The sequence below is a fragment of the Echeneis naucrates genome, chromosome 23 (assembly GCF_900963305.1).
Source record: "Echeneis naucrates chromosome 23, fEcheNa1.1, whole genome shotgun sequence".
Lineage (NCBI taxonomy): Eukaryota > Metazoa > Chordata > Actinopteri > Carangiformes > Echeneidae > Echeneis > Echeneis naucrates.
Genome location: NC_042533.1, coordinates 10,144,524 through 10,162,137, shown reverse-complemented (window position 1 = coordinate 10,162,137; position 17,614 = coordinate 10,144,524). Strand labels below are relative to the sequence as shown.

The window sequence follows — 17,614 nt, the reverse complement described above, 5'->3', positions numbered from 1 at the left end:
GCGCTTCGACCAACCCTGTTGAACTTGGTGATGTTCATGCCGCGGTGTGCCAAGTGAGCTACAAAAGATTTAGGAAAAAAAAACAGAGCCGCGCCATTGAACATGTTGCAGAATGCGAAGAGATGGGCTTGTTTATTTTGCCCTGTTCATGATTTCATCTCTCTGACCTCGCATCCTGTGGTGCAATGTCATTTCCAGGCCAGCTGGCAGCGGGAACATGTGAGATTGTGACGCTGGACAGGGACAGCAGCCAACCACGGCGGACCATCGCCAGGCAGACGGCCCGCTGCGCCTGTAAGAAGGGCCAGATCGCTGGAACTACAAGAGCCAGGCCCGCCTGTGTGGATGGTAAGGAGAGGGGGGGGTGGGAAAGAGCCTGGCTCATATTTGAGTTTTTGCTCAAACATGAGCGTGTCTTTTCTCCCAAGGCATGTTTGACTTCCATTGAATCATGTCGTTTTTGAAGCACGCTAAACAAAATTAATTGAATTCTGACAAATCAAAATGGTGAATCACGTTGTCAGTCTCATGGCAGTTTAGGTTTGGCCCCTTTTTAAGGGCTTAAGGTGGATAAACCTACAGTGTGGAGCAAAGTGGATCACAAGGCTGTCTTTGTAATGGTCCTAAAGCCTGCACCAAACCAATTTACAGTTGAATCATTTTTAAAAAGTGGCTGCAGGGGGGGTGGGGGGGGTTAAGTCCCCTGCCAACAGATGGGCTTATTATTCATGGAGTCGACACTGTTTGTGGAACCGAGTCTGTTTCAGTGGAGTTGGGCTGCTTTTGTGTTCTGATTATCATTGTGCGAGCTAAATCAATTAGTAGATTAATCAGCGAGACGATAACAGATCATTTACTACAAGAATAAGTAAATTTAGTTTTGGGTTTTTTCTTTTTTTTTTTTTTTTTTTTTTTCCAGCCAGAAAAAGACAAAATCCTTCTACTTCGAGAAAAAAAAAAAAAAAAAAGCCAATATGTCAGTGGTTCATCATAATACATTTGGATACTTTATTAAAATTATGAAGTAAGTCATGACACACAAGTACATTAACATTATGTTTCTTTGGCATGCCATGTGTTCCCCTACGTCTAAATACATGAGATATTCGTATTCTCGTGTAAAATATCAACACTGCCGCTGACCTTTGGATTTCCAAAATGTCCTCTTTTCATGATTAAGAAAGACAGCTGTTTTTCCACCATTACCAATCATTTCCCATGTATTGAATTAATGTTTTGAGTGGTTAAAGTGATAGGTGATTTCTACTCAGCAGCGAATAATTATTTAAGCGCAGTATTTAAGTTTTTTTTGTTGTTTATGTTGTTTTTTTTTTTTACATTGTAATTTGTGTACACTGGAGAGGAAGGGGCTCATTAGTTTCTGCTATGACATCCTCACATACATCCATGTGATGGCAAGAAGATTTTTTTCTTTTTTTTTCTGCTTCTTCTTCTTCTTCAGCCTCGGCAACGTTTCTGTAGTTACCATCCTAACCTCATGACAGCTCTAAAAATTTCTTTGCTTTTTCTGACATCTTCATAGCGGTCTGGCTGCCTCGTAGGGTTCCTGTCACTCTCACATGATGCAACCTCTAGCCTGGGGAGGGAAGGGAGGTCATGTGCACTGGTGAAGGCAGAGTAAACAGCTTTGTTTGTTTGGAAAGCCCTGCAGTGAATTGCACCTGAAGACGTGGATGTCTTGTTTTTCGCTATGATACAGACTGTGAAGGCACAGTTGTATCTCCGGTCGGGGGCGGCGCCTGTCTCCAATGCTCTGTTTGACTAGTTTTACCTGCTGATCATGAGAGGCGAAGCATTTAAACTGCAAGTAGAGGGAAGGTTGTGCTAGTTTGTGTGGCAGAGTTGAGCATTACAAATTTGATCTTTTCTTCATTTTTTGTTTTGTTTTGTTTTTTTTACCAAACTGCTTTTCACTGAGATTTGTGTGCTGATCTCATAGAGACGACTGCAAGCTCACCAGTCACCTTGCTGTCCCTGTTCATGACTCCTTTGCAAGCAGAAAAGTCATACAGGTGTTGCATAAATCTGCAGTATCCAGATATTATCGGAAGGTATTTGTCACAACGTGGGCCTTGTGTACTCCCCTGGCAGTTTTGTGTGGGATTAATCCTCTTCTCTTTTTCTGAAGAGAGCTTAGGCTTATCAGTCACCTTTTCAGAGACCAGTGCAGGTGGACTGCAGTTGGCCAGTTGGGCAAAAGGAAAAATGGATAAAAAAACGTAAAATCCTACTCATAGAGCTGATATTTCTTTGGCTAAATTCATACAAACACACTTTTTTGTGCACATTTCAAACAAAGGCATCTTGACGCACTTGACATAATGCATAATTCATAACTTAGTATGGGGTGGTGATTGGCAAAATGAAAAGCTTTTGAACTCAAGGCTATGTAATTTGGTCCCAAAGTGAGAAATATGTGAAACTACTCCATGACACAAGAAACCTTGCAGTCTTTGTTTGGGTGACATTAAGTCATTCTAAATTACATCAAATTCATTTTAATTTAAAATTCTTTTGCTTTTTGAAAGTCAGATTTTCCATTTTTCTGAGAAATAAGTAACTCTGAAGCGCACTTTGGTTTTTCCATTCTGCAATATGTTAACATCCTGACATTTGACCATGTGTTGCTTTTTACTCCAGCAATTAAAAGGCAAACAAGTGAGCGTGAAGCTGTACAAATTTGTATGTAGCTTGGGGAAAATCTTAATCCTTCACAGTATGTATAGCAATTGCATAGTTAGATGTGTCGTGGTTTGCACGTATGAGCCAGGGATGCGAAGCTAAATAGCAGAACGAGGCAGCAGCCATTCAGTTAACAACCTTTCATGTAATCAATGGCATGAACAAGACTTTTGATCCCCCCACCTTTGTCAGTGCCTTTCCAAGTCCCTTCCCTAGGGCATGAAATAAATGAGAGTAGGCAAAATAATAGCAACTTACTGCAAATATGTAGATCTACTCAAGCTCAGTAGTATGATTTTTAGATTCCTTGAAGTGAAATCAAATCAACTTTGCGCTCTTTATTTGCAAAATGAATTCAATAACAATTTGTTTTTTCAATGAACGCAAAGCATTTCATATACCCTGATGGTTAAAATTCAGCTGAAGTGATGCATCGGGCATTAGATTTTAATGATGCGGTAATTCCCTTTCGATAACAGGACTGCAGAAATGCCCCTCTCGAACTTTTAATGCCGTTACATAAGTTAAACCAAAACAAGGCCATTGTTAGCTGGGAGCATGTTGTTTTGGCTTTGAGCATTTAATACAGGTGTCTGCGTATTTTTCTATGTCGGACTGTACATTTTCAATTTCCTCCTATATCATCACACTGCTTCCAATAAAAACACACAAACACAGACACACACCTTTATTGCTGTTGCTATCACAAAATCCCAGCGCTTGATATTATTGCCATGCAAATCTGAGATGCTTGTCTCAACAAATGCAATATTTATTCAAACTCAGGCTCTGCTCACTTGAGGTACGCTGACAGAAAGAGAGAGCGAGAGAGAGAGAAAGACAACATAAAGGATCCCAAACGCCTCAAATGGGATTTCAATCAGTTTTAATCTACTTCAGTCCTTGAGGTCTGCTCTCTGTTGTAATATGCTTTTGCCTTGGCAGACACGATCTGTGTCCTTCATGCTTCAGTCTCTGTTCGCATCGGTCATCCCGTGCATGCAGGATAATCCATAGCCCCATCAACGCTCTCACCCGCCTTCCAGGGCAGCATGTGGTAATGAAAATAGAGCGGGCGCTGCTTTGCCGTTGATCCCGGAGAGCCACGCTTTGTTGTTTGTGCGTTTCCCATCTTCCTCTGTCCCCTTGTGTGTTTATTGCTTTGAGGAGGTGAAAATGGGAGATAAGCCGTCGACAGGATAAGCTTTCGGTATGCTGCGCAGTTTGACACGTGTGTCCATAAGGGGTCTAGTTTTGGGAAAAGAAAAGAAAACCTTCAAGAATTATTCTCTGTACCTTGAGAGCTTGCACTTTTCTGACTCTTTCTTCTTCTCTTCATTTTAGTTATTTTGCTTCTCCCACTTTGCTCTTTGTTATGTTCCCCTTTCTTCCTCTCTCTCTCTCTACTACACACCTGCGCTAGCTCAACCGATGTGAGGCCCACATCAGAGCCTACGGCTGCATAAGTACACCCTCGCCCATCTGCACTTTCATGCTCTTGAGCCTTTTTTACCTCTGTGCTTGATGACTTTTAAAAGAGATGATATTGATTCTTATTATGAGAGTGAGAGACAGAGGAGTGACTATTAGAGAGCAGAAAGGAGTGACAGAGCTGCAGAAAGGGCGAAGATTGGAGGATGGGGAGGGGGGGTTGTGAAAAGTAGAGCAGCTAAGTGTGGATTTGGCTGTGACAGCTCAGTGGGGAGAGCCCCTGCCTGAGGTGAATGTGTTTGTGTTTGGTCTAGCTGATATTGATGAAAGCCTCGTAGGTGACCAGTTTAGAGAGGCTTAGGCCTGCAGATTACACTTTGACTGATGGCGTGCGCATTTCTGTCTGTGTAGGTGAGTGAGAATGACACACTAACACACAGTGGTGGAGAACATGTACAGAAGTGACTACTTCAACTAACCAGGGGAATTGGTACTTTATTTCATGTTGCATTTCTGTTCTATTATTATGCTATTTCACATTTACTCTGCGTAAGTCACCCACCTGCTAAAATTAGTGCACAAAACACACAGTAAAAGTGTGAGTTTGAAGACCATAGCAACAAGCCGAGACAATTCTGAGGCTGGGAAGAGTAATAAATCTGTCTACATAGCTCTGTTGACTTCACATAGTCATTGATGAAATATCAGTTACAGCTGCCTTAAAGTTTATATTCCGTCTTCTCAGTTTTCTTCATTGTGTGCATGTTTTATTTTCTAAAACAGCTTCAATTTTTCATTCGCATGAAGCGACCTGCCAACTTCTTGCTTCATTCCAGCTACAGACTTTGAATTTAAGATTTTTATGAAATTGATAAATGCAAAGCTAAAAACGAATGAATGAAAAAGAAAGAAAATAACAATCAGTTCCTTGTACTTTCAGTGTAATGTGCACTGTGTTGAGTACTTTCTAAACTTTTGCTTTCAGTACTTTCAACCTCTAAATTCACTATGTTTACATCTAATGAGGGATTTTTTTTCACAGATATTAGGGTTCTGATTGCTTCTCTCATCACTGCCAACACATAATTTACATTGTCATATCGATAAAGAGATTAAATTTACTCTCATCTCACTGGATGCACATGCCTGGGTAGATTGCAAATGAGGAACTGTTTCAGTGAATCAGGCAGTGATAGAGACAACACTATGCGTCAGACTCGGTCTCTAGGCTATTAAACAATTCCAGAGTTCCAATCATACTGCATCAGCCCACTGGTTTGATTTGATCCGGCAAGGAAAAGAAGAGGCGGCGGACTGTTGGGGAAACATGTCGTGTTAAGTCCAGCAGCCTGTTAGCAACCTTGCCACTACCATAGCGCTGCAAAGATGGTCCAGTGGTGACTCTGCAACGTTGCTCCTGCTGTCTACTTGGGCCTTTTTAAGAGGGAGGTGAAAGGGTAGGCAGACTGTAGTCTGAGGTGGGTGTGCTGGTTCTAAAACTGGAGAGGGACACGAGTCGCATGACGTTTTCTATCTACCAATCTTAGGATGGACCACTCTCCCAGTCTTTTTTGCGTCCTAGCTAATTCAAACGGCTGCTGTTGAGGAAACATGATTTTTCCATTCCAGAAATCTCCAAAAATATAATTTTTGAATGTGTAAAAATCCAAAATTGAGTAATACATTTTTCTTTTGTCAGAACACTAAATCCCTTACCTTCTAATCTCAGTGTCATATGTACGAGAACATTAGTTTGCCCAGATCTTTTTGTTATTTACCATATCAGAAATCATTTTGTAAAAGGTAAAACTGGGTCCAGATTGTGGATTTTTCATTTTGCCTTCCATCTGTTGTAAATTGACTCAGTATTTGTGCTGTGTTGTTTTTCTGTGGTGCAAATCACACATCAGCATCCTGTTGCCTGTGATTTTGGGAAATGCTTTCCCCAAATACCTTCCATTGAAACAACCGTCGTTATTTGGTGATAGAAGAAGAAAGTAAGACATAGAAAATAACAGAAAACAAACAAAATGAAGGCAAGACAATGTAATAGGCAAAGTAACAAAATAATGTGATTTCTGATGGCTGCAACAGACTCCAGGGTTATACTGTGGCCACAAGTAAAAACAATACTTTGACCTGCTTTGCACTGAGGATGGAAAGAAAAAGAAATGGGACTGAAGTCTTATACAGAAAGAAAAAAGCATCTCTCACACCTTAACTTTGCTACTAGAATAACACATTAAGTGGGAGGACTTTTTGATGATATGTGCAGAGTAAATAATATGTTACTTTCATTGAGTTATACGTTGGAGAGCAATATGAATATTTCTATTAAACTCAACATTATTGGGGCAGCTTGCTCCAGCTGTCAGGCTCTAAAAGTGTATCATACAGAAATAAGAACCAAAGCCCAAACCAGGACTGTCTGTGTTCTTTTTTTGATCGTGATGATAATTTGTTCTTATTATTGTTGTTTTATCATTTTCTCTCTCTGTCTCTCTTTTTTTCTCTTTTTGCTATCAAAACAGCGTCGCTGTTGCTGTATGGAGGCACAGAACTACAGAGCCGGTTTTGTATTTTTGCAGAATGACAAGCAGAAATGTAATACAAAGAATGCTTGTATTTTACCCTGAGGATGAAAAATCTGATGAGTGGCGCACATTAGCATAAAAATAATGTGAAGTGTCATGGTCTTGCTTTCATTTTGTGCCAGAGTTACAGTAAGTTTTCCATCTATTAAGCTTGCATTATGCTGTTTTTTTTTGTTGTTTTCCCTCCTCTTTGCTGGACTGCTCAATAACGAAAATCTATTTTTCACGGCCAACGTGATTGCATTTACTTCAAAACTCTCTTGTCAAATTAATCAACATACACAGATACAATTAAGGGAAAGTAATCTTTAAAGTAGTTGCCAATTGTGCAGACTTTAAATGGCTGATAACTGAGTTAAGGCATTTCATCACGTCACACTTTGATACCCACAATCATTTTCGGAAGAACAGATTGCTGCCGTTTCTTTTTTTCTTTTTTCCTCCCACAAATGCGAGAAGTTAATGCAGCCAAAGATGAGTAAGTAGCCCACTGGATGTGTGTGTGTAGTAGTTCTGTTCATACTTTGATGGTAAATATTTAATATCCCAGATGATAGTGCTCGTGCAGATGCCATAATGCGTTCAGGCAAGCCGTTATGTTTTCTCTTAATGAAGCTGCATCAACCACATATCCCTTCTGCCTGGAGCCCGTTGCACTCTTGTGTTCATAAATCTGCAGGCGCGAGGTGATGAAGTGGACCCAGGTGTTCCAGGGTTCTGAGTTGTTGATAACGTCAGAGCTTATTGATGCCCTATTGTTGAGCGTCTTGCTCGTGGTGTTTTATTGTAATTAATCCTGGTTGAAAGAGAAAGAGGCCATGGAGTTATCTGGAGAAGTGCTTGATGAGCATATATGGACACAATGAAAAGCAGTGTTACTTGCATTGACCTGAGGCTTTCAGCCATCCTCATTCAGGCATAGAAAATTGATGTTACCTAAACAACCGTGAGTCCACGGTAATTTTGCTCTGCGAGGGGCAAAAAGCGAACTCTTTTTTTTTTTTTTTTTCTTTCATTTCTTGCTGAATCATATGCTGATTGAATGTCAAATAATTCATCTGAGGATCAACTCTGTACTAAGTGTTCTTGAAGTGCGACGTTATCTCAGTGGACTCACTCCGTGCATCGCGTCTGGCTTTCAAATGAGCCATCGGACACTTGTGTTGAAGTATTGCAGAGCTCTTCACAGAGCGAAACTGTTAGCAAGGCCAGCACACCAATCAGTTGGTATGCTGGCCGGAGTCATCTGCATATATCGGTGCTATAAATCTTGTTCATGTCTCAGCTCAACTGTCACTCACTCCTGCCTTGTCTCTTCACATCCTCTGAGAGCAGACACATGGACATAATAACATGTCGGGGGAAAATGGAACTGCTCCTGGAAAGTAAGGCATCAGATATACAATGCACAGGTAAAAGTTCACGGATGAAATAAATCAGCAGATATGAATAAATAAAAACAGGCTCCTTCCCATTTTCCGCTCATTTTCTCACAGTCTTTTTATATCTTTGTCATCTCGGGTTGGCTTTCAGACGGCGACACAGCACACCGGGGCTGTGCTTCCATAAATGCCTGCCTCCTGTCCTCCATGTTCCCTCGCAAGTCTGCTCACGGGCACCGACGCGGTTGATGGTCTGTGCTCTCACCCTCTCCACCTCGCTAGTCTAATTGGAAGAGGAAAGTTCCCCTTCCTGGGAATGCATGTCTGTTTGCGAGGCTATGGGGCTATGAACAATTAATTAATAATTACTGCTCCTGCGGAGGCCCTCAGGGCTCAGGCCATCATCTGAGTCTATTGTCTCAACTACAGCTGAAACCTTGTCATCTGATAAGGGTTCAATTGTCGTATCTGTAAGATTTTTCCTTTTTCTTTTTATCTTAGTGACTGCTAGTGTAGGTGTTTTTGCACTGCTTGTTAATCGAGCAGTGCAGCCAGTACCAAAAATGTGTCTTTCTTTGTCCTGGTAATGGTGTCGGCAATTTTTTTTTTTTTTTTTTTTAAAGGTGCCTTTGTGGTTTCTTGTGTCTTTGTGGTTGTTCTTGCTAACAATGCAGAACCTTTTTCTTTTTTTTTTTTTTTTGGCTTCTGCTGCTCAATGTGGCTGACAAAAAAGCATCAGCTAAATATTTATGAATAAAAAAAAATACCTGAAAAGTGGAATGGGAAGGGGAAAAAAAAAAGCCAACATAAAGTGTAGAATTGATTTCAAAGATTATGACGTTAATAAATATATGAATAGAAATAAAGATATAAAAAATGTACAGTTGAGATTTAAATAATCATAATGCTGTCGGTAATGATCAATATGGTCTTCATGAAGATTCATGAAGACATTGATGTCTGCAATGTTTTCTCAAGCTTTAAGCATTCAAAATTCAGTTCATATGCACCCGTTCCCAATCATGTCTTTGAAGTCACCTCAGCCAAAAATTAGATCAAGGATTCATCAGGAAGGTCGATTTCCTCCAACCATACCAAGTGAATTTTCGTCCTCCTGACAAACATTGCGATGCAATATGTAAAAAGACAGCTTGTTCTGCAGTAATTCCGTGTATTTGTCTAAATGTCAGTCTGTGACAGCTTCACTGAAACATGTTGGATCGTGAAGCGGCTTTTATTGCCAGTTCTCGATGGAAGCTTAGATGAGGTGGGCCAATCATCTCCCGATCCTTCGTGCCATTTGGTTTCTGCTGTCGACGGATGGAGGCTGCCAGGGTAGTGCTGAAAGTGTTCGCTCACTCGTTCACTCGCCCGTTCACTCACTCACAGCGGACGTGCACGCGAGTCCATCTGGCACTGAGAGAGGAAGCGCTTTCCCTTTTTAACCCCCATTACTCATGAGGTGCTGATTCCATATGATGGGTGTCACAGCCCTGCAGTGTACATCGCCTCCACTCTCCAGCACCCACTTATCTTCCTTTCATCTCGTCTTTGTGATTACACTTCCTTTTTATTGTTTTTTTTTTTTTTTTTTTTTTTTTTATACAAGAGCCCGTAGGGAATCAGATGGTTAAGGCCCTGGTTTTCATGATGGATGGATGGGTGCGGGGGCCACAACGTGATCGAGTGGCTACATGATATTGCAGCTCCGCTAGAAGTCAAGGAATACACACTGACTTTGACGACAAGCGATCTTAAATAAAAGAAGAAGATGATCTGCTGCAGTGTAAAAAAGAAAAAAGAAAACACCGTTGCCTTGTATCATGCTATTATCTTCCTGTTGGCTAATTTTCAGCACACTTTGAGCTTTAATGATGGACAAATGCAAGCTTGTCGGCGTTTTTTTTTTTTTTTTGTTTTTAACCCCTTTCGCGCGTGCTATCACCTGAAAATGAGAGGACTGTGACGCCATTGGGAAGTGGCGCCCGTTTGTGTGCGATGCTGCAGCAGGAGGTAATTTGGTGGTCTGTGGATGTAAATATAACACAGTTGTCATGATCTTCCTCATTAAAGCAGCGGAGGAACAGCTGCACAAATACGCTGGGCAACTAAAGAAGGGAGGCACTCTATTGTGACTGAAATGATAAAATGCATAATTAGGTAGTCAATGTTGTGTCCTATCTCGCTCTCTCTCTCTCTCTCTCTCTCTCTTTCTCTTCCCTTTCTAACCCTCACTCTGTCTTGTGCTGATAGGTGCAACTCCATGTTTCCTCTCCATTTTCAGAAATGATGTTGTTCATTAATGCAAGGCAATTTTCGGGCAGGCCTCTCTCTCTTCCTGGCTGCTGCCTTTTGTCGTTTGTAATTTACCTTTATTGGCTGGCTTAGCAATTTCATCTGAACATGGGTTCATTTAATAATGTATGCGTCTCGTTGTTGTGTACTGTTCCAAGCCCCACCTGTAATTGCTGTGCAGCTGGGTGCACTCGGCTGGATAGTTGCACCCAGCTGAATGTGTAGAAGATGGGAGAGGGAATGAAACTAGAGGAAGGGATGGTTAGGCCCACATGCGTATCAATAAAAAAAAAAATAATAATCATCTCGGGCGCATGAGCTGAAGATGTTTTAAACTCACAGGCAATATATCACAACGAATTGCATCAAATCAATTCATTTCATTTTTGCACAATGTGTGATTTTACCTTCAGTCGAGCTTTATCGTGGATGATTGCTGTCTACATCACTGACTTGATTTATCACAGTAGGGTACGCATAGGGTATATATTGGTCGCATCTTCTAGAGTGAAGGACGAAATTATGATTCCTAGCTAATTTGTAGCCTGAACTGTGATAGCTTAGCTTCACACTGTAAACAAAGGGAAAATGTGATAATGATAAATGAAAAATGATAAATAAACATTTAATCTTGTTTATGTTATCTATACAAAGAAAGGAAGTGTTCAAATGCAAGAAAAGTAACTTCCTGACTGCTTTCCTTTGTCCTTGCAAAGCAGAACTGTACTGTGTTTCCGTTTTTGTTTTTGTGTTGACATGCAAACACAGCCAGGCTAGCTGTCTTATGCGTTAGTTAAACAAGCATGAAGAAAATAAGTGGATCTCCAAACCTACATTTAATATAGGTTTTAATGTCTAATCCTATGTCAGTGGCTGGGCTTACACGTGGCCTCTGTCCTTATGTGTGCTGTGTGTGTGTACTGCCCCTAAAACACAACTGCAGTCACCCTCCGCTCTCATCTAATTGTTCTGCAAAGCCCCGTGAGGAGGATTGTGGTCACAATTGTCTTTGTCCTTGGGTTGGAGCACCACTGGCTCACCTTGGCAGTAATAAAAAAATAAAAAAATAAAAAAAAAAAGGTTGGAGGAAAAAAAAAAAAAAGCCAAGCCTTCTGTTAAGTGTGTAGGCAAATAAAAAAAAAAATTGTGCGCACATGCACATGTGTGGATGCTGCTGTGTCCCCCAGAAGGAGGACGGACATCATTATCCCCACCCTTCACACAATCCTGTCCAGGGGAACCTTTTAATCTGCCGGAAAAAAAGGGAAAAAAAAAAAAAAACAGAATAAAATCATAGGAATGCAGTAAAACAGAACCCCTCCCCTCCTCGTCCCAGTGCATCACTCTCTGCTGTCGCACTGGGGCAATTTTTATAAGAGCCAGTCGTGGGACATCACATGGCCAAAATAATATTAGTATGGTGGTGACAGGCATGTGAAGGCAAGATGAATCTGGGATAAAAATAAAAGCAAATGAATACAAATGGCGTCTCCTTCACCTAGAGGGGGGTATAAATCATATGTGGGCTAATGTGTGGCGTTCCCGCTCCCTCTCTCTTTGTCGCTTTTTTGCCATCCCAGACACACTCCCGTTGTCACTCTCTCTCTCGCTCTCTCTCTCTTTCTCGTTGCTTTTCATTCTCCGACTCACTTCATCTGATTAAGTTAGCCACAAAGTGTCCTTCTGTATTCATAAGGCTCCCGGAGAGGTGAGGTGGGGCGCAGAGGTATTTACTGTATGTGTTGTCGGTGTCAAAGTGTCACTGTGGAGGGACACGGCAGATTGGTGTCTCATATATATGAGAAAGAATATGAGACATGGTATGAGAAAAGTGTGTTCGGCATTAACTTGTGCTGCTGGAAACTAAAGAACAAGCCAAATAAATAAAACTTCTCAAATCTGCACTGTATGCTGAAGTGTGATACTCCAGTCAGCAACTGTTGCGACAGTGCTTTTTGAATTACTAAAAACAACACAGCCGGGGTCATCTAAACCTGACTCACTGACTCCATGCTGGCTTCTGTTTTTCAGCATTAGTTTGGCATTAGTAACACTAGTTGGAGCTTTTTTTGTGTTTTCTGCATTTGTACAATAGCATTTACAACAGAACATCGCCTCACAGGTTAAGCCTCTGGCTGTCCCCTTTTGGTACCACTAATCCACGTTTCCCCACCTACTGGTGTTCGATTAATTCCATAAAAACCTGTTCTCTTGTCCATCTTGATATTAGTGTGGATTCAAAATCTCTCTGAACATACTGCTAAGCCAACCCATGCAATGTAGAGCACGAGCAGCTGAGACGTCACCCAAGGACAGACTGGACAGTTTGTCCCCCCTGACAAGAGTCTGCTATTAGTATGAAGAGGACAGAGCCACAACAGTCTGTTGTGACATTTATGAATGAATGATTCATTAGACAGCAGACTGGGTATGTTAGGGCATGTATGTGTGTCATAACAATTGCCTGGATTGCAACAAGGTTATGATTTATAATGACTAGGAGACTGTTTGCTATGAAAGGCACCCGAGTAAGCAATAATGTCCATTTGTGCCCTTAGTTTAGTTTCCACTTACAAACAGAATGATGCTTTTCTGCAGTGGGCTTATAGTTCTGTGAAGTCTATTGGGATTTCAGCGTGCCCAAATTAGGGAAAAAAATGTTGTCAACCAACAGTCTGAAGACAAATCTGAATATTTCTTTACTCTTACAGACTCGCCAAAGCTGCTAATTCAGGCTCAGTTGTTATCCACATTCAGCCGATACGTGACCTGTCAAGTAACTAAACAATCCTCACCCGAAGAGGATGCGGCCACAGCTACCCCACAATGAAACTTTAATGACCCGAAAATGTGTGTCACATCTAGGATTACAGATTGTGAGCCAAAGTATTGCAATACGACTCCTCTGAACGTAGAAATACCTCAGCTGCTACCCCCCCCGCCTGAAAAATGGATAAACTGTGGTGTAATGGGACTGGGCTAGACTGATTTGAGGGTGCAGGGGCCACGTCCCAATTGATAGATGGAAGAGGAAGAAGTAAAGCCTGATTGTGTGTTGCGTGTACACCTGCAGGCAAGCAAACCTTGCTCCCAGAAACTCTCTGAGTTTAAACCGAGGCCAGAGGCTTCGTCCCGACAGGAACAACACTTTGTATGAGCACTTACCATGGATATAGCACTTTAGCTGCCAGTGCTGTTGAAATGTATTGCGGATGAAATTTTTTTTTTTTTGCAAAGTGCTATGCAGATCATTGTTGAGAAACTAATTATAAGTTAGGTTGTACGCTTAGAAGTTCCTTTGAAGAGCAGTTAGATACTCTTGAAGCACCTAAATGCATTTTTATTGCATTTTTAAACATCAATATTTCACGGCGCCTGAATTTGCAATACTTTAATAAAATGAATGAAAACATGAGGCCGTGGTTGAGATTTAGTGTTTGCGGTCTTTACCCAAAAGAATTCACATGTTGAAAAGTCTTCTTTTACCAGAGCCATTCAAAAAAACAAAACAAGTTTTCAAAAGTCATCACTAAACTACCAGCCTCAGGACATAGAGGCTCACTGGGTGTAATTCGAGCTATCCTATCAGGTACCATCCTTCACCTAAGATGTCAGATAATTGTAATAAAGCATTTTGGAACAAAAATCAGCGGCGCTGTGAGTATTTGAGGTTGGGATTTAAAGCTGTATTGGGTAGAATCTCAACAGATTCCCCTTGAAATACCAGCTGGTGCCACTAAAACAAACAAAAAAAAAAAAAAAGAACACTGTACAGAGAGGCTGCCAATTTTCTTGGCAATTGTCTTTGTAATTATAACAGTGCAAAATATTTATTTGGTGATGATTTATTGATGTCAGTCCACTAAAGAAGAAGGTTAACAGTGCTTTTCATTTCAAAAGAAATTCTCAGTCGCATTATGACCAAGGTCAAAACTGCTGCTCTGTTTCTGCTAAAATTCGAGCAACTACACAAAGCTGACAGTTGACTTTCTAGTTGCTGAAATCTCTTCTCTCGTTTTTTTCTGCCATGTGACGGAATAATAACACCACGATAATACCACAATATGTTCTTAGAAAGGAGGGCAGTCTCAATTGGGCTTCAGTGTGAAAGTGGCAGGGAAGTGAAGCACGCAGACAAATCAGCTTTTCAACATCAACAGCTCTGAGACAGCGCAGACAAAGTATTTACTGAGCCTGGTGCAATTAGAAAATAGATCAATAGATCGTGCGCCTCCTCCAATCTATCCCAGGCGTCCTTACATTCACTGCTACAAGTAGTACTACACATAGAGAGTGGAAAATGTGGAGGACCTCATGTACAACTCCAACACATCTAATTTGACCTAAACACGACCACGTTTTGTTTCATATTTATTTTATTCTAAATGTATTCATGTGCAATCACTAATTGTGTGTCGTATTTTAGGTGTTATATTTGTTGTGCATACAGTGCACGCACCAAATAGAACGTCTTACACCGGCATGATTGCTTTATTGATACACTTACAAAACTTAAATAATACATAAATAAATAATAAAGCAGATGAAGCTGCCTGACTTCTCCGAGGCCTCTCGTTCCTCTCATGCTTCTCCCCTGACCCGTGCTGCTTAACGTCGGTGATTCCACCATCAGCTTTGTATTCTGTCACACTGTCACATTGCAGTCACCTGTAAAGAAGGTAAAAGAAGACATCATAAAGTTCATGTGTATTATATCAGCTGTACAGTACTAATTATGTATTTTATCTCTAGCTATGTATCTATCTGTGAACTAAGAAATACGCACCACCAGTCAAAGGTTTGGACACACTTTCCTATTCATTAGAATGAGAAAGTGTGTCCAAACTTTTGACTAGTAGTGTGTTTGTGTGTGTGTCTGTGTGTATATATATATATGTATATATATATATATATATATATAAGTATATATAAAAATATATATAAGTATAATCTATAGTCTGTATCTCTTTTATTGTCAATAATGTAACAGTAATGAAGTGCAGGACTATACACAGACAAAAGCAAGGTGTGACAGAAATCTGGTGCGATATCATTATATATAAAAAATGTAAATACGCAGTGTGGTTGTTAAAAATGTAGCTAATGAATGAGCTGAAGGCCTCACCATCTTATCACTGACACTAATTACAGCAATGACATTACCCAGGACTAATTTGCATTGTAACATGTATGCTGTGCGTCTGTGTGTGGGTTAATGTTGGATGGGGGAAAGGTGTGTTCACGCAGCTTTTTTCTTGCTAGAACTGTCTCTTTATTTTATTTATTTTTTTGTCATAATCTGAAGTAGTTTATTGTGGCGTTCCCAGTAGGCTATTATTTCTTGTTTTTGTGAAGTAATTGTTGTCTGATTCAATTCATGAAAATTTACACCGTCCTCCCTTGAATTAATTTGCGATCAGGGGAAAGACACACTGAACCGATGACACTTGGACACACCAGGATATAAAAAGGCAATTGAAATGGAAATGCTGTGGTTAGATGATATGCTTAAGGAGATGAAATTAATCTGCATGTAAAAATTCAACTTTGACATGCAGATTAATTAGCAGCGCCGACCAATAACATGGTATCTGGTTTCTGAGAAGACGGAGAGCTGGAGAGACCAAAATGTGCTGGAGGCTCTTCACTTTTATCTAACTTTCATTGTTGGAGTAAAAACTGTTTATTTAGACACCAGTCCTGACTGAATGATGTTACTCAGTGTACTGCAACAAGCTAGAACCAGCCAATGTAAACAAAGACAAAAATATACATATATATTTTATTTTATAGTGCACAAATATTTGTCTGTGCTGACTTCTTTTTTGCATTTAATGACATTGATGACAGAACCAGTGCTTTAATACTTCCAGACTGTGAGGTGGATTGAATTGACCAGAAATCTACAGAGCTCATATGACCAGGTGTGTGTGTGTGTGTCGGTATTTGTAACGTGTGCATAGGTGCATGTGCCTAAAAAGTGGCATTCCTTTGGGAGAAAAGATCATCTCCTGGGACAGGACAAAGTCAATATGGAGAGTTACAGAGTCCACAGGGAGCAGGCCACCAGAGGCCAGACTCATACCTACAGATAAGGATGTGTGTGTTTGTGTGTGTGTGTGTGTGTGTGTGCGAGAAACGGAGGGAGTTAGAGAGCAAAAGCGAGATCGAGAGAAGTGTATTGGAGAGCGGCGGCATAAATTGTTTTCATTTCTGTGCATCTGTTGTACACAGCTGTTGGTTTGTGTAATACTCAGGTAAGGAAGTGATAAATACTCCTACGGTGTTGAGGTTTCATGTATTTAATCAGGCAGTTGACGGCATCTTTTTTTTTTTTTTTTTTTCCCCCTCCAAACACGACTGCTAACCTCTGCAGTACTTACTCATTGGAAATGAGCCATTTCAGGATTGTGTGTGCATACATGCACATAAGGGAAAATGAGGCACACTTCTAACTCAAACTTTTTGAGTTTAGGTGAAATTGTCATTTATTTGTCCCACATTGCCAGTGAGCATAGTGTAGTCATAATTCATACTTTCAAAGCTGCATCATCATGGGCTAAGAACTATTTAAGAGATGTGCTTTTAAAGAAAGAGATTTATTATATGTTTGTTAGATGCTTTGTTTATTCATGAAACTCATCAATTACATGTAGTTAAATCATCGTCTTTCCACTTGGTTGTGGACAAGAAGAGTGCGTGCACCTATTTCATTTTGCTATAGAGATAACAGTACTCATTTTCAATAATGTGTAAGTGTTTTGCTTTTTTTATTGCATGTTACAGTCGGATGACTCATCATTGTTCGGATAAGTTTTACTTTGAGTGAATACTGAAATTGAAGTAATGCTACGCAATGTTGTCATGTGCTTAAATATGCCAGCAAATAACTCTTAATCAATCAGCCATGATATGGAAGTATTGTAGTTTGATAGATTATACAGATTATTATAAAGATTATACAGTTCAGCAGACAAAGTAAGTTATAGCTAATGCGTTCTGTTTTAAATATCTAAAGTTGATTTGTACATATCTGTTAGTCACTCAACCCTCCTGCCCAGCTGACCCGGTGTCGTGTTTATAAATGGGTTTGTGTTCTTTTTCTCAGCTACAACCACTCAGTCCTTTTCCACTTAAAAGGCCCTTGTTTAGGTGATTCACTCTGAGTGTCCCATTATCAGAGATTCATCTGCTATGCAAAAGTAAACT

General features: G+C 40.4%; 1 protein-coding gene across 1 annotated transcript in view; it reads left to right on the top strand.

Moving 5' to 3' along the window:
- Positions 1–17,614, top strand: part of LOC115037011 (chemokine-like protein TAFA-5) — a 124,209-nt gene that overhangs the window by 75,340 nt on the left and 31,255 nt on the right. Inside the window, exon 2 of the mRNA XM_029495465.1 lies at positions 199–348. Coding sequence (XP_029351325.1) covers positions 199–348 — 150 coding nt within the window. The remainder of the gene's footprint in view (positions 1–198; positions 349–17,614) is intronic.